We start from the raw sequence: 21601 nt of genomic DNA on the forward strand, positions 1-21601 counted from the left end.
TCCTGAGGCCCTGTAGGCTTTAACAAAACAATGGCCACATAATGGATCTGTGCTTTTTATTTAAATTACATCATTTTAAATATAACAAAGCTGTATTTAAATACTCATATCACAGAACAAAACAACCCCAAAATGATTGCTAGATTGTTTCTGTGTACGTAGGTACTTAGCTGATGGTTGATGTGCTCCTATTCTGGTGTGGAACTAACAACATTGCCAACTTTACCTCCCAGCAAAGGGGGGGTTAGTAAAAGAGGTAAATGCTGACCAGATTCAGTTCACAAGTCATGATAGTCATGTAAAGGATTCTGCAGCCCAGTGATTGTCTTGCTCTCTAGACTGAGTGAGGTAGTTGAGGAGCAACTTTGGTTCTACTAGTAAGAAACAGCAGATGTTGGGGAAAAAAAACAAGTACTAATTTGGTAAACATGTACACTCATTCACATATTACACCTTTAACCACTAACCATAAAAAAGAGCCTCCCTTAGAGTGGAAGGGGGCTGTAGTAGATATTAATGAGAACCATCTTTAATGTTCCATCGGATTTGGGAAAGAAGTGCAAGGCCACTATTTGCTAAAGGAGCGTCACTTAAACTCGAAATGTAAGTCATATTTTCTGTTTAAAGATTGACTGTCAATCTGTTGGGTGCTCACTCTCTCTTACACAGTTTTTCTGTGTTATTACTTAGCCAGAAAACAAGAAATTTAATATAAAAAATAAACAGGAAATGGATGCTAAGGTTTTTTTTTTCAAACAAACAAACAAACGATACACTCTAAAAAATATTAAACAAGCATTTTTAGAAATACTGTTAAGAAAAGACAGAGACAGCATCTGTTTACGTAAATTACTGACTAAAGGTTTCATAGATTAAATTTAGAGACACAGTCACAGCAGCAGGATATTGCGAAATCACTGACATTAGGGGAGAGGGAAAAAACAAAGAGTGCTGACCTGAGTGTTTGTTATGGTCACTGACCTCTAGTGGCTCTCCCTCTGTCAGAGTTTTTTTTTCTCCCTTTCCTGTGTTCCAGGTCTGCCTCATGAGCCGCAGCTGAGGTGTATTGCAGCTCGTCAGCCACGGCATATCTCAAACCGCCACGCCCCTTCCACTTTCCCCCATTTCTTTCTTTCTTTATTGTGAGCAACGGTGTGCCTTTACAGTGGTAATTGGTTAATCACAGTGGAAGCAGGTAGGGGTTCTCTGCCATTTTTGTTTCAATCGTTTTCTCCTGCTTTTGCTAGACAGGGAGCTCAGCCATTGTATTTTGTTTTCGGCTAAAGAGTTCTTGGTTCATTTCTTAGTTAAAGAGGGTGTTTTATTTGTTGTTTTGGCCTTGGAGACCCTGAAGAAAAGAGCTTCCCTGTGTTTCTTTTTCACTTTGTGTCCCCCCCACCCCAGTTAACACTTCGTTTCTAAGTGGGGCATAACAGTATCCTACTAAAAATACATACAAATGAAACAACTTAAACAACAAAAACAATCATGTGACACTGGGCATTAGTTTACAAAGCCATTTTTATCAAACTGGAACTGTTTTGCTGTAGAATACTTGCTGCTATATTGTGACTTGCAACAACGTACCTTTTTCTTAACTCCATTTTTTTAGAACCCGTTTAAATAAAATAAATAAATAAAAATGCGGTGCTTCACAAGCTGAAGCTATTTATTATGTAACTGAAGATTTTCCTTTTCAGTGTCAACATTTTGCAAATCAGTTTGAAACGCTTTGAAAACAGTCAAAAGGCGATTTACAAGTTTCCAGAGAGTTGCTAGAAACACTACAAGCCACAAACATAAAAAACAAAAAAAAGAAAACAAACACCAACCTTGGATACCAAAGATCATAACTGGGTAATCCACCCAGTTCTTTTGTCAGTAAAAGCCAAAATAAACAGTTTGTCTTATTTTACCCGAGCAAAACTATTTCTCACACTTCATTGACTGGTCATGCATTTGAACCTGTTCTTAAAGTAGAAGATTTCATTATGAGTTTTAGCATTCGTGGCTGACGATGAGTAGCGGAATTTTTCATAGGCTTTTTGTACGTCTGTTTTACTCCAGGGTAGTATGATCTTTGACGCGTGACTCACAATGACGTCACTACAGGAGCCAATGTGGAGGTGGCCAAGAGCGTCGATGAAGAACTCTGCAAAAAGAAAGTATTCCATTTTCCACAAGCCTTGATTTTGTGCCACTTTACTTTTTTTCATTGCGAAGAAACTCATCAATGTAATTTCTACAAGTTCTATAAGTTCTACACAAGTAACACAAATTCCTTAAGGATTATTGAAGTATTGTGATTCTGATAACAATTAATAACTCACCTAGATGGGCCTGCCGTGCGAGGCGCGGGTCAAATCCAACCTGCTGCACTTTGACCGTCCGCGCCATGAAGAAGTTGATGACAGCATCAGCTACCACGCAGTTGGGAAATCCTTTGATGGCATGGTGGTAGCCAAGTCTGATATGTAAGCAGTCACCCTCGTTTCCGCCATCCTCCACCGATATGGTGTGACGATAAGTTGCAGTGTAACCTGTCACCTCTCTGACTGCACCACCAACCTGAAATCAGTAAGACAATAATGTTAAGGCAGAAAAGATATGCATGGTTTCAAGAAGCAATACGTTGACTAGGCAACCATTGCAACTTGGATCTGGGCCCTATTTCTGGAGTAGTGTTCAAAATTTTTAAAAATTACAGAAAAACAAAAAAACAAAGAAAAACAGTCTGACAACTGTGAGTTTCTTCTCTTCAAGAAAGGCTGATCATTGATTTAGGGTTGTGCGTCAGTACGGAAAGAAAGCCATTGTTAGCAGTTTTCAGTTCGAGCACAAACTGATAGAAGCTGGCTTAATCGACTTTGTGAATGTTGCTCCCCAGTTAACCATGTGCATGGGCAGCCATAGAAAGCTATGATTAGCTACCAAACCTGGTTTTACCAAGTAAAATGCTAAATCTGAGCACATTTTAATGAGCACTAAATAGCTGACCTTTGCTTTTCACTGGTAGTTAACAAAGTTAACAAAACACAGCTTCACAGTTTTTCCAAATGTTTTCTGGAACAGACCAGGTTTCTTTTTTTGGAGACCTGAAAAGCACTTTGGATCAACTCCTGTGGCTTTAAATCTGCTGTAGAAATGACAATGACATATTTTATTCAAGCATTTTCATATTTCATTTGAGGTATATTTTTGTTGTTCCAAAAAAAATATATTATTTAACACCTTTCAATAGGTAGAATATATCATATGACTGCCTGAAAACAGTCTATAGGTAATCGAATTGCTGAAACGACTAACTGAGCAATAACATTTTGAAAATCAAAGTTAAGCTATGCTGAAGATATAACATCATCTATTACAACTGAATCCTTACTTTCACTGTTGTATGAGTTATTCATATCTCATGTAACTGCATATTCTTTGCCTAGCTGAAAGGACTCTGCCAGTGACCTCAGTCTCTGCGCAGTCTCTGGATCTGTCTGAGGGATTTTCCTCCTTTAGTATTTGTTTTCTTTTGCTGCTTGTTCTCTTTTTTGTGCTTCTTCCATATGCGGACATAAAATGGTGTTATCACAGTAGAGAATTTCCTTTCTACGAACTATTTCCAGTGTTTTCATTTCCATCTGGAAAATCCCTTTACAGGATGTCTGTTTCTGACTCACACAGCCTGTGTGTCAGTGCTCAGAGTTGCCCTTGAATGGAAATGTAAATAATAAAAAGAAATCCAAATGTTTTGCAAAGTGCACATATGAGAGAATAGTAACTTGAAAAGATTTCCAATTTTGGCCAATTGATAATGTCTACAGGAGCTGATGGACAACCAATCCCACAGGGTACCCACTCACAGCCCCCCAGCCTCCACCTTCCCCCAACTTCCTCAGCCTTTGATGTCAACAGCATTCTTTTGCATTCAACAGTTGCAGCATTCCTGTGTCCTTGCTGCTGTTGATATCAAGTGCAGAGGAAATAAATAAGACAAAACAGAAACATAGCAAGTCATTCACAGCTTGGGGAATATTTCCTCCTGTGAGCCTGAGAAAAATATATTTTGATCTTTATTTTTTTGAAAGATAATTTAACTATTTTGCATGAAAATAATATCTTACAATTGCTTTTTCCCCCGCAAAATTGTGATTTTGAAAAAAAAAAATCGTAAGTCTTTTGTAGTGGACATCGGGTCATGTCTTGATCACAGGATGATGTGGTGTAATGTAATGACATCGTTTCCATGTGTGGATTTCTGAACATTAGAACTGCATCTGAACACTAAAACATAATTTTAAGCAATAACTTCTCATAGTCAAGCTTTTTGATTAAACTTCAATCTGCTGACCCAATAGTCACCTAAATGTTGTTAGATCACATCACCCATGGCACCAATAATGGTCATGCGTGGTATGACCGAGCTGAGTGAGGAAGAACTGTGGAAGATGAGTCACAGTCAGTGCTGAAAGGAGATGGCACTAAAGGCACTAAAGCAGGAACAGGAAAGCAGGGGCATAAATGACGACATCCAGAGCCCTATACAATACTTCTTATTCATTATGGATAAGAAGTATTGTATAGGGCTCTGAAGTTGTGGGAATTGGTTTCTCAAATGCCATACAGGACAGCGGCCCATCTTTCTATGGTCTCAGCAGATTGAGACAGCCTTGTCGCATACTGTTTAAGAGAGGTCTCACCTTCCAGAGGTCCCTTACCAGAGACATCAAGATCATTTGTTACTTTGATCTTAAAGAGTCTGTCTTAATTTACTGAACTGACTAAAACAAAGAACCAGTAAATGCAGATTCTAGGTTATCTGAGTTTTTCCACAAACACTGGTATGTTTTCAGTTTAAATGCTATCTACAGAGATGAGCTGATCTGTCTGTGTTTTATGTGCTTTGACATTTGTCTTTCTCAAACCTTTACTGTTTGATCTTATCAGAGAGCTACCGCTCTTGGCAGTTGTGACCAGGTGTTCTGCTTTCATGTTTCATGCAGATTTCTATATGGTTGAAACTGAACTGACAAAGACAGGAGATGTGTGTGTCTAATGCAGTTATAGCCCCAGAGGGGCCGATGGCGCGATATGGCAGCCTCGCTTCTGTCAGTCTGCTCCAGGGCAGCTGTGACTACAACTGTAGCTGCCTCCACCAGTGTGTGAATGTGAGAGTGAATGAATAGTGGTATTGTAAAGCGCTTTGAGGGCCCCAAAAAGCGCTATATAAATGCAATCCATCATTATTATTATTATTGCATACTATGATACTAACTGCAGAAATCAACAGTGTAAATAGTTAAATAAATCTAACTTTTAGTTGATGTTTTTAATCTGTCACACTACCAGGCCTCACTTCCACCCCGTCTGAAATCCTACACCATAGTCCCCTTACCAAAAGAAAAAAGACAAATCACCCACAACCTGCCTGAATGAGTATCGGCCAGTAGTTTGATACTCACCAATTTGCCTACAGGGCTAACAGGTCTACTGAGGATGCTGCTGCTCTCCATGCTACCCTGTCCCACCTGAAGCAGAGGAGCTCCGCACACCTCTTTATTGATTTAAGCTTTGCCTTTAACACCACCCTCCCTCACAGATTGGTGAGCAAGCTGTTGACCCTAGGACTCCCATAATCCACCTGTCTATGGATTAAGGACTTTCTGACAAACCGGACACAAGGGTGGGTCCCCACATTTCCTCGGCCATCAGCATCAGCACCGGCTCTCCCCAGGACTGTGTGCTGAGCCCAATGCTCTTCACACTATACACATATGACTGTGCCCCCGCTCACCACAGTAACACCATCATAAAATCTGCAGACGACCCACTGTGGTCGGGCTCATCCCTGGGGGAGGATGAATCTGCCTACAGGGACAAAGTGGAGCAGCTGACAGCATTGTGCAGGGACAACAGCCTGCTCCTGAACACAACCAAGACAAAGGAGATTGTTGTGGATTTCAGAAAAAAGAAAATGGACATTAAACCTCTTTACATCAATGGAGATGGGGTGGAAACATGGGCAGAAATCTGTGCCATCAGAAACTGAATTTGAATAAGGTAAATTTGAATTGCTGAGATTGAATCTGAATTGTAACTTGAATAAATGCTTTTGAAAACTGAATTTGAATTAGTCTAATTTGAAATTGAATTTTATATTTTGAAAATGAATTGATTTGCTTTGAAACTGCATTTTATCCTTTAAAAATTCAGCTCTCGCATAATTTCAGTTTCACTTCTCACGATTCAGTTTCAGTTCTACAATTCAGTTTTTTGGAACTTACATCCGGTTCCGGTTCAAGCGCAGATTAATAGAACTACGTTTTACTAGCGGACCGAAAGTGTTACTGACGGGAATCTACAGCGTCTTGAGCTGAATTAAGACTTCAGAAGTCATTCGTCATGTCGAATGACCAGCGGATAAACTCTCAGGTTGGTAATAAATGTACTACATGTATAAGAACAAGCGTCATGTTAACAAATGATAGCCGTACGGTAACTTTTATGCTTATTGTAGCTGTTAGCTAAAAACGCTAATTTAGCGTAGTTTGCCCTGAATTCAGCTTTGACAAACAAATATGATCGACTGTTTCTAGTAGAATTCCAAAGTTGTCATCTTGTACCCTCTCAGAGTGCCCCTCTGTATGCTTGCAGAGACCCCTACAGTAGGGAAACATGCAAAACGGTGTCCAAACCTTTGTATTTTAGCTTTATTTATGTCTTACACAGCATCCCAACTCTTTAGCTAACTTAATAACTTTAGCTAAAGTGAATAGTTAGTCTAATTCATTAGTGCAGCATTACTGGATCACCTCTGTTTGAAGTGATATAATGTGATATACAACTATCACTGAAACAGCAAACTTTGTAAATAAGCAAACAACACTTCTCATTCTCTAAACGTTTGGCCACAGCTGTAGATTACACTATCAGTGCTTGTTCATTCTTGAAAATAATTACATTTCTAAATTTACTTTGTGCATTTACAGGTAAACAATATCTAATATTTTATCTAAATGACTGCTTTGTTTTTGAAATGGGTGAAGAGCCTGAGGCCGGTGACAGTCCAGTTCTACTCTTAAGTACATCCTTACGGTGGCTCACAGGACAAGGCCACATTCCTGTCCTGCCAGAAGAGAAGAGAAACTTCAGAGTCTTCATGCAGTTCAACCACACCTGTCATATTCCATATGACAGGGGCCTCAAACTCCAGTCCTCAAGGGCCAGTGTCATGCAACTTTTCCATGCCCTCGAGGACTGGAGTTTGAGACCCCTGCTGTATGGTGTTCATGCTGTTTTCTACCCCACAGTTACAGCATGTCTGACTGCCTGTTCAGCATATGCAAAAATATATGATGAGTTTAAGCATGTGATGACTAAGGCCTTCCATTATGGTCCTATCGTTGTTCTATTGAGAGCATCCTGTGCTACTCCCTCTGTGGTTTTCCAGCTGCACGACAGCGCAGGAAAAAAAAAGTTCAGGGGATTGTAAATATTGCCCAGGGGATCATTGGATATACTCAACCGCTTCTGCTGTCTCAGGAAAGGAGGAAATATAAAAGACTCCTCAAACCCCACTCATAATCTTTTTTGAACTGCTGCCATCAGGCAAAAGATACAAGAGCATCAGAACAAAGACTAATAGACTAGATAGCAGTTTCTACTCTCTAGCTGTTAGGGCTTTGAATCACAAGTAATCACCTACAATTCAAACTGGCAAATAGTGCAATGGATGACATCCTGTGCTATAGTGTTTATGTGCAATAAGGTTCTATTTATTATTACTGAATATCATGCTCTACTTTTTTATTCTATTCTTTTGTAATTATACTTAAACTTTCTTTTGACACTGCAATTAATTTCGTTATACTTGTTACAGTGATAAAGGTGTGTGTGTGTGTGTGTGTGTGTGTGTGTGTGTGTGTGTGTGTGTGTGTGTGTATAAAGGTTCTTATTTAGTTTTCTACACGTCTTCTCATTCATAATGATATCATGTCTTCTTCTGACCTTTCACCTCCATGTTCCAATGTCTGACTTCCCTTTCACAATTTTAAGTAAACTCTAGACTCATCTGTTTCTCTTCCTCTTTAAGTATGGACACAGGTTAAAAATCTATGGTAGTGGTTCAGAGTTACCGAATTAAAGTTTTGTTTTGGAAGGTAAAGTTACCGTAGTTTTCTCAAATCCCACTAAAATCCAAGTTAAGACAAAGACATTAAAGAAGCGATTTGGGTTTTAGCAACAGAATCATTTAACTTCACTTGTGGCCACAAAATGTGAAACATATCAATTCCTGTTATTCTGAAAGGAAATGTCACGTACTCTGTTAACCCAGCCTCCACAAATGTGGTAATAGAAAGCCCAGAGATGGACTCACAGAGGTTGACTCACAGAGATTGCACAAATGGTGCTTGACATAGAGCTTTCAGATTCACAAGAGAACAAGATGGCGCCGAGTATGGCAGCCTCGTCGCGAGCTCCCCCAAGCAACAGCTTTTTTCTGTGTTTAATTTTACTTTTCCTTCATTTTTTCGCGAGTAGCACATGTCTCCTTGTGTACGACCGACAAACCTTACTGGACATAAAAGACGGTCTTTCTTATAACTTTCCGGAGTTCAAGTTTTGCAACACGAACGCTCCGTTTGCAGACCCCCCATTCATCTCACCTGAGACGCCTTTGTTCTCTGGCCCTGGAGGCCGCAAACGCCGACGCAGAGGGAGAAGATCTGGCGTTCTGGTTCGACTGAGACGGCGCACTAACAGACCACCGTTACCCAGTTTATTACTGGCTAATGTGCAGTCTCTGGAGAACAAGCTGTGCGAGCTTCGGGCACGGATCTCATTCCAGCGAGAGATGCGGGACTGCTGCGTGATCTGCCTCACAGAAACCTGGCTATCGGACAAGGTACCGGACTCCGCAATACAACTACCGGGGTTCTCCGTGCATCGCGCAGACAGGTCACAGGATCTTACTGGGAAAAGCAGAGGTGGTGGTGTGTGTTTCATGATCAACAACAGCTGGTGTGATTATGCGAACGTGCACCCGGTCAAATCCTTCTGCTCACCGGACCTGGAGTACCTGATGATTAAGTGCCGGCCATTCTGGCTACCGAGGGAATTTACAGCAGTGATTATTACGGCTGTTTACATTCCCCCACAAGCCGACACTGACCGAGCACTCAGGGAACTGTACAGCGCGATCAGCAGTGAGGAAACCGCACACCCAGAGGCAGCGTTTATCACAGCCGGAGACTTTAATGAGGGAAACCTGAAGAAAGTCTCACCCAAACTCCACCAACACATCCATTTTAACACTCGTGGAGATCGGCTACTCGACCACTGCTACACCTCTTTCCGGGACGCGTACAAAGCCCTCCCCCACGCCCCATTCGGCCAATCAGATCACCGCTCCATCCTGCTCCTGCCCGCCTACAGGCAGAAGCTGAAACAGGAAGCTCCAACCCGGAGGGCGGTGCACTGTTGGACGGACCAATCGGAGTCTCCGCTGCGGGACTGTTTTGATCACGCGGACTGGGAAATGTTTCACGTGGCTGCTAGGGACATTGATGAATACACAGACTCAGTCTGCGGATTTATCAGGAAATGCGTGGAAGATGTCGTCCCATCCAGAACAGTTAAATCCTTCCCAAATCAAAAACCCTGGATTAACGGAGATGTTCGTGCGGCACGGAGCACCGCCTTTGCCTCCGCGAACACATCGGACTACAAACACGCACATTACCAACTCCGGAAGACGATCAAAGCAGCCAAACGTGAGTACAGGGACAGGGTGGAGCAACAGTTTCACAACCCGCGGCGTATGTGGCAGGGACTAAACACGATCACAGACTTTAGAGGGAAAACCAGCACACCGCAGACCACGGCCTCTCTGTGTGAGGATCTAAACGTATTCTACGCTAGATTCGACACAGCGAACACCATGAGACCGGACAGTGTGCGCACCGCGGATGACGTCAGTGCGCACACTGTGTCTGAGGAGGATGTGCGGAAGTGCTTCAGGAAGGTGAACGCGCGCAAAGCTACTGGTCCGGACGGGATTCCCGGCCGCGTCCTCAAGTCATGCGCGGCTCAGCTGGCTGGAGTGTTCACACACATCTTCAACCTTTCCCTCTCTCTGTCTGTAGTCCCAGCCTGCTTCAAAATGGCCACCATCGTCCATGTACCCAAATCCTCCACCATCTCCTCATTGAACGACTGGCGACCTGTAGCCCTGACCCCCATCGTAAGCAAATGCTTCGAGAAGCTGGTCAGGGACTTCATCTGCTCTGCACTACCCGACTCACTGGACCCTCTACAGTTCGCATACCGCCACAACAGGTCCACTGATGATGCCATAGCCCTGACACTACACACTGCCCTGTCACACCTGGAGAAGAGAGACACGTATGTGAGAATGCTGTTTGTAGATTACAGCTCAGCATTCAATACCATCGTTCCCTCGAAGCTGGACAGGAAACTGCAGGATCTAGGACTGAGCAGCTCCCTCTGCAGCTGGATCCTTAGCTTCCTGTCTGACAGACGCCAAGTGGTCAGACTGGGCAGCATCACCTCATCCCCCGTCACACTGAACACTGGTGCTCCACAGGGGTGTGTACTGAGCCCTCTCCTGTACTCACTCTACACCTACGACTGCACAGCCACTAACAGCTCCAACATCATTGTGAAGTTTGCGGACGACACTACAGTGGTGGGTCTTATCACCAACGGTGATGAGACGGCTTACAGGGAGGAGGTCAGCGCCCTGACCCACTGGTGTCAAGACAACCATCTCACCCTCAACGTTGCAAAGACAAAGGAGTTGATAGTGGACTTCCGGAGGTGCAGAGAAGTACACACCCCCATCACCATCAACGGCGCTGCTGTGGAGAGAGTGAGCAGCTTCCGGTTCCTTGGAGTACATCTGGCTGAGGATCTTACGTGGTCAGTACACACAAACAAAACAGTGAAGAAGGCGCAGCAGCGCCTCTTCTTTCTCAGGAGACTGAAAAGATTCAGCATGAGCCCCAGCATCCTCAGGACCTTCTATCACTGTGCCATTGAGAGCATCCTCACTGGATGCATCACCACCTGGTATGGCAACAGCACCGCCTACAACTGCAAAGCTCTCCAGCGAGTAGTGCGGTGCTCTGAACGGATAATTGGAGGTGAGCTTCCCTCCCTCCAAGACATCTACAGGAAGCGCTGCCTGAGGAAAGCGGGGAGGATCATCAAGGACTCCAGTCACCCCAGCCATCAACTGTTCAGACTGCTTCCATCAGGAAGGAGGTTCTGCAGCATCCGGTCCCGTACCAGCAGACTGAGAGACAGCTTTTTCCATCAGGCCATCAGACTGCTGAACACGTCATAGACACCTCAGCTTCACTACTGGAACTTCAACATTATGCACTCCATACTGTACAGTAACGCCACTGTTTTGCACATGTCTCACTCTGTATATTTTATTTTATATATTTTATTTATTGTTTACTCTATTTAATTTGTAAAATATGTGTACACACACACACACACACACACACACACGTAGAAAAATATTTAGTATACACATCCAGAAATGCATATACTATTATATATTGTACATATATTTATTAGTTTCAGATGTAGCCATTCTTGTATTTTGCTTGTTTACATTATTGTATTTTGCACTCACATGTGCTGTACCAATGTACCTGCACATGTGATGTGACAATAAAAGTGATTTGATTTTGATTTGATTTGAGATTCATGGCACCCACAGAGGGGAAAAGTGAACTCAGAATCAGAAAGGGTTTTATTGCCAAATGTTGAGCAGGTTTACAACATTAGGAAATTGCTGCGGTGCTTCAGTGCAAACATACTGTCATAAATTACGCTTAAATAGACATGAAAATAAGAATAAGAATTAAAAGTGCTAAGTAGATAGATATATACATGATATATACATGAGTGCAGGTAGTGATCAGTGCCAAACATGGAATGATGCAGTGAACACAGCGTAGGGTCATGTGTTAGTGGTGGGAACAGTCATATGGTTATTGTTCATGTGTCCAACAGCAGAGGGGAAGTGCTGGGTTTTTAAGAGGATGTGGAATGAAACTTATTTTTTTTTAACATTTTGCCTTTTCAGAAAGGACATTTACTGGTAAAAGCACAAATCACCACACACCTTCAGTGTTGGGGAGTAACGGAATACATGTACCGCCGTTACATATTTAAAATACAAAATATGAGTAACTGTATTCCGTTACAGTTACCGTTTATAAAGGTGGTATTTAGAATACAGTTACTTTGTTGAAACTTATTGAAACAATAAGTTCCGTTGGAGCAGTCTTTCAACGCCTCTCTCTGTCTCTCGCTAGTGTAGCCGGATGGGCTACTCGCCCTTCTTTTTCTCTCTCGCTCGCTCTACCACCCTCGCTCTCTCTCCGCTGCACTCGCTCCTTGTATCATGTGATTGGGTTAATTAGGAACCCACCTGCATATTGATTACAGGGGGGTGTTTACCTGTATAAAGGGAAGCCGGTTTTTTGTTGGATCATTCCTCCCGAGCTTCTGGTGCGATACAGCAGTAAATGCTGGCCTATTGGTTAATTTACCGATACAATCGGATTATGTGACTGCTACAGGTAGGCCTCCTTTCGACCTCTTTCTCTCAAAAGTCAGCAACTGGTAGTCATAATTCTGTGGCCCGCTACAGCGCAGCTGTTTCTCTTTCTTTACTCCAGCTGTGGTGGAGAGACGCGTTCACCGTACAGTACAGCGCCTCCAGTCTTGGGGTAAGCCCGCTTATATTATAGCTGCTAGTATTTGTAAATTGGAGACGATTAAGGTTATCTTTGCCTTTTTTGTTTGTAGGGTTTGATTGCTGCTGCACCTTCTCAGGGACCAACTGCCTGATTTTTAAGCAAAGAGTCGAGACGCCTGCCTAGCTGCTGTCTTGTCTTGTCTTGTTTTTATTAAGTAGGCTCACTTTTTTTTTTTTTTTGGTTCGCCTGGTGTTCTTCTATTTTATTTTGGACTGTTGCTCGTACCCACGCTTCTGTGATCGGGCGGAAGTGACACTCTGCCCGAGCGTCGTGCTGAGACTCCAAATCGCCTGGGTTGCCGGTCTCAGCCGGTGGGGAGCCAGACCGGCCTATGCCTGAGAATAATTATTACCAGCACGAGTGGTAGTTTGACCCGTGGGGTATAAGCCTTTCCTGTGTGCGCGTGTGTGATTTCTTTTATTAAAGTGTGTTTTAGTTTTTTGATGATCTGTAGCGAGCCTGACGCTCAGTGTCCTTTTTATCCTTTTAACATATTTTTCTGTGTTTTATTTCAGTGAACGGAGGACGAGCCAGTGGCCCTGGGACCTCAGGTGGTGGGTCGTTTTCACACTTTCTTTTGTACAGCACTGGGTGGGCTGCAGTGATTCTTTTTGTGTGATTTTTCTTTTGGTTCCACGGCTGCTGGTAAGTCCAAGTTCCACGATTGTTTTATTTTTTTACTGTAGGACACTGTCAATAATGACGCTACATCTTGACTTTTAATATTTTATTTATTTTTTCTATAAATAAAACTGTTTTAGTATTGGAAGCCAACCTGCCTCAGTGTGCATCCTTGAATCTGTGCGGAGTCCTTTTATTCATTTTATCTATTTATCTTAAATATATTTCCTGGGGGTGCAATTCCCCTAGGTGGCGTTGTCAAGTTTATTATTTTGTTTATAACCCCGCCGACCACTTGGTCACAATAGCAAAGTTGACCCAGACAACAAAGTAAAGCTAGTTTTCGGCTACGAGCCCAACGTATTAGCCAGAGGTCCCTTTACTACGGTTCGGAGCCGCGGACCTTCAGTAACAGTAATAAATCACAGCAATTAGTACATTCATGTAGTTGTAAACAGCATGATAATATATTATTATTATTTGCATACCAGATTGGTGTACTGTTAATTTGATACATGGTAAATAATCGGTTAAAGTTTTCTAAGTTTAAGGTAAGGGCAGAGGTCACTTCCTGTTTTGGGAAAAAAGGTCAGAAGCTGCTCATGGTGAATGTCAAAGAAGAAATAAAAAGTCCTAAGTTCCAAATACACCGTTTGTCTACTTGCAGGCCAAAGTGGTATGTTTGTTTATATTTTGTGAATTTTATATTGCAATATGTTTGCTGAAATATAATTTCCTTGTACATATGCATTCACCAGTTCTACGGTGTACCTGTGTACGTTAAGAGAAGCACAGTAAACATCAGTAAAGAAGAACTCTCGTGCCTCTCGCGTATGTGTGCAAGCCGGCATACAAACAATTACATTGTTTGCATTCGTTGCCTGCATGGTAGAACACCGTGGACAAAGAGGACAAAATGTGTCAAATATACAAATTATCCATCAAAAGTTGTAGCATACTCCAATTTTTCCCGTTATTTATTGCAATTTGTGTCATGAAGCCCAGTGAATAGCTTGAAATGGTACAAAGGTCAGTGGTGAACTGCCAGAGGTTTAGAGGAAAGGAAAAAAAAAAAAAAAAAGGTAAGGTTACCCAAAACTGAAAAATAATGTACATTTCAGAATTATACAAAAAGGCCTTTTCAGGGAACACAAAATGGGATAACAATTTAAAGCTGTTCTGCAGCAATGGAGGTTGATCAAGCTTTGAAAGCTGGTGCTACAAGTTGCTACAGGTTTTCCAGCTTTTCTGGATTACTTACAAACCCCCTCTGTCTGCATAAAAGCAGTGTTGAAACACACTGTGGTACCATACGCTCGTGAGCATCAGTTGAACAGTATTGTACTGCAGAAAGTAGTGCGTTGCTAGCAAAAAAAAAAATCTTTCCCACAGAGACTTTGCAAGGAAAGTCAACGTGTGCGTGAGTACAAGTAAAGGGACTCAGAAACTGGGACAAACTGACAGGAAGAGGTCTGGCAGACCCAAAGCCACAACAGCTTTTGTGATAGGCGGCTAACAGGAAACTGCATGACTTTCAATTTAAAAAAATAAATAAATAAAAAATTGGGTTTCCTAAAACTTTTGACTGGTAATTCAGATCTACATCACCACTGCACTTCCAAAACTGGCACCCAAGACTTGTCATCAGGGCAATTTCAGGGAAAAGAAATGTAAAACGCAGTCACCATTTCCCTTCTGCTCCTGACTATAAGTAATAAATGAATGAATAAATAGAAACATACAGTGGCAGAAAATTATGACACGAAAAGGAAGTTAACTTGTATTTTACAAGTTAATCTTGTAAAATGGTAATTCTAGTGATTAAATTTCTTTCAGCAACAACTGAATATTCTGCTCATAATCAAAGATTGTAAGGGCACAGTGACATTGCGCTTTTCTAATTACTAGTTTGCATATTTGCATGAAGTTTCAGGCCACTCCTTTAAGCTCACTTTAAAAACAAAACAAAACAACCAAACAAACAAAAACAACTGCATCGTCTTACCAGATCCAGAGTGGTCTTTTCTAGGATGTCCACCATCTTCTCCAACTTGGTGTTTGCAGTAAAGATGAAATCATCATCCACCCAGAGTACATATTTGGTGATTACCTGAGACACTGCCAGGTTTCTACCTGCAAACCAACCCTGTATAAACAAAAGCAATCAATAATAGAATAACCACAGTAAAAATGGCAAAGCAGGATCCTATTTGAGGAAGCAGGTCAAACTGACTGAGATGAGCAACTCTGAGTTTTGGTTCCAGAACAGTTTTGGGCAGAGAGAAGAAAGCGATTATCAGGGGAGCTCTGATACTAGGATTCACCATAGCAACAAGGAAATAGGTGGCACAAACTAAAGATAAAAGTATTACGTTTGAGGGCATTTTTAAATTGAATAAAAAACACAAAAACAAAGTAAATATGTTGCATTTGGGTCCTACAAATAAAGTAAACAAGGTGGTTAAAGTGAAGCAGAAGGGGAAGAGTTGGAGACCAACTCAGATTGTTGGAGAAAACCTGCCAGCAAGCAGGTTAAGTTCACAGTCTGTTATTCCAGTTATTGAAGTTAACTCTCTTTCTGGAACTCCCAGAAGAGTGTCCTTCATCTCAGGCTTAACAAACTCAGAGTTTTTCACTAACCTTGCTTCCTGGAATAGGGCCCAGGTCATTACATACAGAAACAGTAACTTGTTTACCTTTCCAAATGGCATAATGTAGTGTTCAATATGAGGACCAGTCACGGGCTGAGGGTGTTCATTATCATCTGCTATCACAATAGTGACGGTGGGATAATATTTTCTTATGCTGTCAATGAGATCTTTCAGTTTGTCATAGCGCAGAAAGGTCTTGGTGGCGATGGTAACTAGAGCTGTAATATTGTACTCTAAGGGAAACAAGAACAACAAATTAAATACTCATGTGACTTTTAAACACTGTGCATCAAAAAGCTAAACTTTACATGTGTTCATAGTAACTGCTCACGAACCTTTTTGGTATCCCGAGTTGTAAAGTTTCGGATTGTTTCTGTGTTCAATTTTGATGGTGAAAAATGACTGGTGATCTTTAGTTGCAAACTGAACTGCAGAATGAAACAAACAAACAAAATGATAAAGGCCAGCTGCAGAATTTATGGGCAGTTATCGTTGTGAAAATAACCTTTGCACATGAAGCTGTAAGCTGCATTTGCCTAAGCACAGCCCCGCCCTCAATGACATGTCTTAAAAAAACCCACTGGAGAAGCCTTCACTCACCTACTTCATTGGCTTTTAAACCATGTGGTCAAGTTGAATTTCTATTGGAACCTTCTGGACAAGAATATTCCTCAAACATTACATTGGTCAACTCCTTTTTATTTTTGTTGTGGTCAGTCCTATTTGTATATATTAGAGCTATTTCTTATACTTTATAAACATTGTAATATATCGATTTATTTAATTTAGTTCTGAGTATTCTGATCTGATTAAAGTAGTTTCTTTCTTGTCTTTACAAGTGTGACATATGCTGATGTTATCATCAACTAGGAGCTGAAAAAAACTGAATAGTACACTTACATTTTAACTTCCTGAAATACATAATGAGTCAAGAAATAGCAGTAAATGTAAAATGCACACGGCTGTCAGACTGCCATCTGTAACCTCCAGTTCACGGATATCATCTATCATTCTGTAATGGTTAATGCTTAGCTAGCATGTGTAAGCTCTTTAATCAAATACTGTCAATGCTTTAAAAAAATCTACTTGAGTTTAAATCTCCTTAAATTTGTATTCTAATGCCCATTTATTTATTTAATAGATAAGAAAATAATTGCTTGTATAAAGTTACGTACCAAACTTTGCCTTCCTTTCGTCTCATTGTGGGTGGGGGTGCACTAACTGTTTATATGTTCAAACAGGTTCATTCTACATTGCACTTTTAGTATCAGTTTCATATCCACATCATAGCTTTACTTGTGTCTGCTGTCTTCGGATGAAACACGATGTTTGTATAGGTGACAAACTGCAGTTGTTTGTTCAGAGCAGAGAGAAGAGGACTCGACAGAACCATGTTCTTCTCTCCCACTCCCTGGATGGAGACCATGTCCACCTTAGCAGCAACATCAAAACTTCCAAGTGTTGCAGTCAAAGATACCTGTTACAGGATAAGCATTGGTTGCAATAAAGAATTAAAAATAATCATATTTAAAATGATGACAAAAAAAAGTGCAAGACAATAATTGAGGCATTACCATGTGAACTGATCTTGTTTCTTCTTTAAGGGCTAAACCTGCAGAGAAACGGTTATTTTTGGAGACAAAGTGAAATTATATAAATAGAAGATTTAAAAATATGCACCCATTTAAATAGCAGTTTTACTCTTTTTAACAAGAAAGTGCTCATGTAGAACACAGACGGTTAAGTTTTGTTTTGCTTTCTGTAGCTTTAAATAAAAAGACCACACATGCACTTAACCTTCCTGTGATTGTTCTGCATCCTGTATTATACCATGCACAGTGTTTTCAATCAAAGTAGGGCCCAGTGTAACTGACCTTTTAAAGGTAAAAGTTAGACTGGGTTTCAATGTTTTTTTGCATGTTAAATATGCCTTTACCAGGAATGATGATTGTCTTTAGGGGTCGCACCAGCACCCCCTGGGTAGGATACTGAAGAGGACTGTTGGCCTCAGCTACATTAAGCACATCTGCAGGATTGTAGGACCTTTGGAAACATGACAATGATATACACACACTACAACATAAAAGCTGTGAGTTTTTACAGTTGTAGTCTGTACACTTAGAGCAGTACAATTTATTTGATCAACTCAGGCTTGATAGTGAATTTAACAGGTGACATCTAAAAACCTAAATTCACGTATCCTCTTGTATATCTAAAATAAATAAAATATCTTACTTTAAAATATGATCATAGACAATTGCAGATTGTATCAAGAATGCCGTTCTGCTAAGTATATTAAAAGCCTCTTGGACGAAAAGGTTGCTTGATGTGGGAAAATTTCCAGATTGTCATCTAAAATCTTATAAACCATTCCTTATTTAATCAAAAGATGCAAAACATGCTTCACCTTTCTTGAAGGTTGTTGTACTCATCAGCTCTGTGCTGCTTTACACTTTCAGGATCAGGGTGGAGCTCCAAAAATGCTTGATCAAGATTGTGAGCCCACACGTGTGGAAAGAGCAGATTTGACAATGGTAGGTGAAAGGTTTCTTCATCAGCCTGGCATACGCAGGCATTTTGAGCCAAATGACTGTTGGAAATAACAAAGAGTTAAGTAATAGGAACAAAAACTTGAATTTAAAAGAAAAGGTCACACTTACACACCTTGCCATTTCCTCCTTTATGTGGTAGGAAATGTTCTTATAACCATTTGTGGCGTCTCCAATTTTCCCAGTGAAGAATTTTTTAATGGGCGTAACCTGGCTTGAGCTTATGTCAACTTCTTTGCTGCTAGGTTTCCAAAAATAACAGAGGGCGACCAGAAGAATTCCACTAAGCAAAGCAAGTTGAACACACTTCCTAGAACTGTTGTGCATCTAGAAAGAAAATTTGTATAGATATCATCAGGTTGATAAAGCAAAGTGGCTTGGGAGGGACAGACATTATGTGTTTCACACTGGAATTACTGTGTTTCAGTGGGTCATTGGAAACTTGAAATGAGCCTACACTTTATTAGTGCTCGATGGAAAACCTATCTAGGTGCAAGGCCGAAAGCCAGACATGCACACTGCAAACATGTGCTGAAGACTACAGTACAAAGTACTAAACCATAAAATAATTGAACTTGTAGACTTATAATTTCAAAGATAAAGTTTACCTAACTTTATTAGGACTGTCAAACCTTATTTGAAGACGTATTATGCTGCAGATGCACAAATCATCACAATTTTATGTGGTCTGAACTGGAAAATCATTGGTTGTGTAACCACAATCAAATTCAAATTTTATTTGTCACGTACACAGTCATACACAGTACGATATGCAGTGAAATGCTTAGACAACTGCTCGTGACCTAAAGAAAACAAAAAGGAAAAGGCTATGAATAGGATAGGAAATAAATATGAAAAATTAAAAAGGGTAAATTTAACTAGGAAGGAATAAAATATAAAAAAATGAAGGTTAAAAATGAAATAACTGTACAACAAAATACACAATACACAGTATAGAACTATATAAGAATGTATGAAGAAATATAAATAAATATATATATACACAATAACAGCAGTTTGTCGGTATCATAGTTTCTGTGGGATTTAATAAACAAAATCTACAACTACAGAACCTGTGTAGATAATCATTTGAAAGGCAGCAGGTCAAGTCTGTAGGACCATCTGTGATCGTTTGTAACCATCAATTAATCAATGTTGGTCTTTAATAGGTATTTTTATATAACTGACTGAGCTACATTGGCTGCTTCTCCAGCGGACGCATAATCCTAACAACTGAAGTCTGAATGTAGCTGTAAATGGTTATGTTTGTGAAAAATTGTAGATCTGCTTTCATTTAATGTTTCCACTTTCCAAGATATTGTCAAGAAAATACAGACTTACTGACTTGCCAATTTAAGATGTCAAATTTGTGCTTCCAAAAGACACAAAAGGAAGTGTTATCATAATTTAAAGGAAGGAAACATTTTTTATTAAGAAGGAAACACACAATGCAAAGGAATAGATCAGCCTGACTACAGTAGGGAAGTTTAATTAATGTCTTTGATTTATTTGGTCCGTATTCTTCCCTCCTAATTAGTTCTTACTTTTAGAAAACATGACAATATTAGTACAATTTTGCTGTGCTGACATTATCATTTAAAAACTAGAGCTAGGGTTAATGTGTAGTGTGCAATGTGTTTGCTCTTTCTGTCATATGGAGGGCAACTAGCATTGCATGTGGGAAATAACTATCATTTATTTACTTGCACTCAGCCACTCATCACTGGCTGATAGTATTTCCTGCTTTATAGCCTGAATTATTGGATATGTCAGGTAATGAAACTAGCTTTTCGTTTCAACCTTCAGGAGGAACAGGTTTTTACCACGCACTGTGGTTTGTTGGAGGTTGTTACAGTAGCTTCCTTGTATGGCACTTATTAACAGTGATCACTTATCAATCAAGTTTCAGACCGAGGTCTCACACTCAAACATGCCCACTCTCATCTCAGTATTGGATGAACTGGGGGATATACATGTAGCAATGATATTACAAATGAACTGAGTGCTTGTTGAAGACTTCTGCACAGCAGTGTTTAAAGATATAACTTCGCATTTTGGAGTGCTACTGTACTCTTTCTTTCAGGCTTTAGTTTCAGACTTTAGTTTACAAATCAGCAGGTACAGGATGTAACGCGCAACAGTTCTTATCTATATCTATATATATAGATATATATATATATATATATATCTATATCTATATCTATATATTCTAGATAATTTTCTTTCTTTTAATTTATCCAGCTGAAAACGTAATATCTTGTATTAAATTAATATTTTATATTAAAACATATATTAAAACATCTTACCGAAATGGGATGCTGTCTAATTATTTTATATTTATTTACCTCTTGGTAGCTTATTTGCAGTACTTATAACCAGGCAAGGCAGCTTTAAAAACAGCTTGCAAACACTTTAAAAAAGTGTTTCTGTTCTTATTGATCACTGAGTCACTTGACGCAACAGATTTTACAGAAAATCGTTGGGATGCAGTGGAACAGGAAGTTCAAATCATGGTCGTTTGAGGAATGTTTCTAGAACCTCGCTGAATCTACGAAGCTCTGAAGGCAAAACCCAGTGCTAGCAAGAGCCTTAGTCAAATCAGCTCAAAGTTAACTAGATCCTGGTACACCACAACGCTTTTTTTTTTTTTTTTTTTTTTTTGATAAATAAACTTGGGGGCTAAACGATCATTTAAAAATGTTAGTTAGTGTTTTGGGCAAAATGAGAATGCTCCGTTTCATATTTTCTTAGACAATTAAAACTATTTAGCACAACATATTCGCACACATTGTAGCCCCATTACAAAGGGAAATGAAAGAAAACCACTGCACTCTGAATATAACCAGCAGCCTGCACTTTTTCAGAAGATATGTGACAGTAGTACAGGAAAAAGAAATGTTTCTTACTGTTGCTGCTTCCCTGCGATAAAGACGTTCTTTACGGCGGAGAACTCTCCAACCAGCTTTGCATAGGGTGCGTTCACGTG

General features: G+C 40.3%; 1 protein-coding gene across 1 annotated transcript; it reads right to left on the reverse strand.

Annotated features, from left to right (window-relative positions):
- Positions 1–41: 41 nt before the first annotated feature.
- On the reverse strand, positions 42–21601 carry b4galnt1a (beta-1,4-N-acetyl-galactosaminyl transferase 1a). Its single transcript, XM_085443815.1, has 11 exons — positions 21522–21601; positions 18731–18942; positions 18474–18656; positions 18003–18109; positions 17641–17678; positions 17363–17543; positions 16402–16494; positions 16112–16299; positions 15421–15561; positions 2331–2568; positions 42–2152 (listed from the first exon to the last, which is right to left on the reverse strand). The coding sequence occupies exons 2-11, from the start codon at positions 18940–18942 to the stop codon at positions 1941–1943; spliced, it is 1593 nt and encodes a 530-aa protein (XP_085299941.1). The 5' UTR covers positions 21522–21601; the 3' UTR covers positions 42–1940.

This window comes from Copadichromis virginalis, linkage group LG20 (assembly GCF_057382275.1).
Source record: "Copadichromis virginalis isolate Kocher_CV1m ecotype Utaka linkage group LG20, C_Virginalis_male_GT1.1, whole genome shotgun sequence".
Lineage (NCBI taxonomy): Eukaryota > Metazoa > Chordata > Actinopteri > Cichliformes > Cichlidae > Copadichromis > Copadichromis virginalis.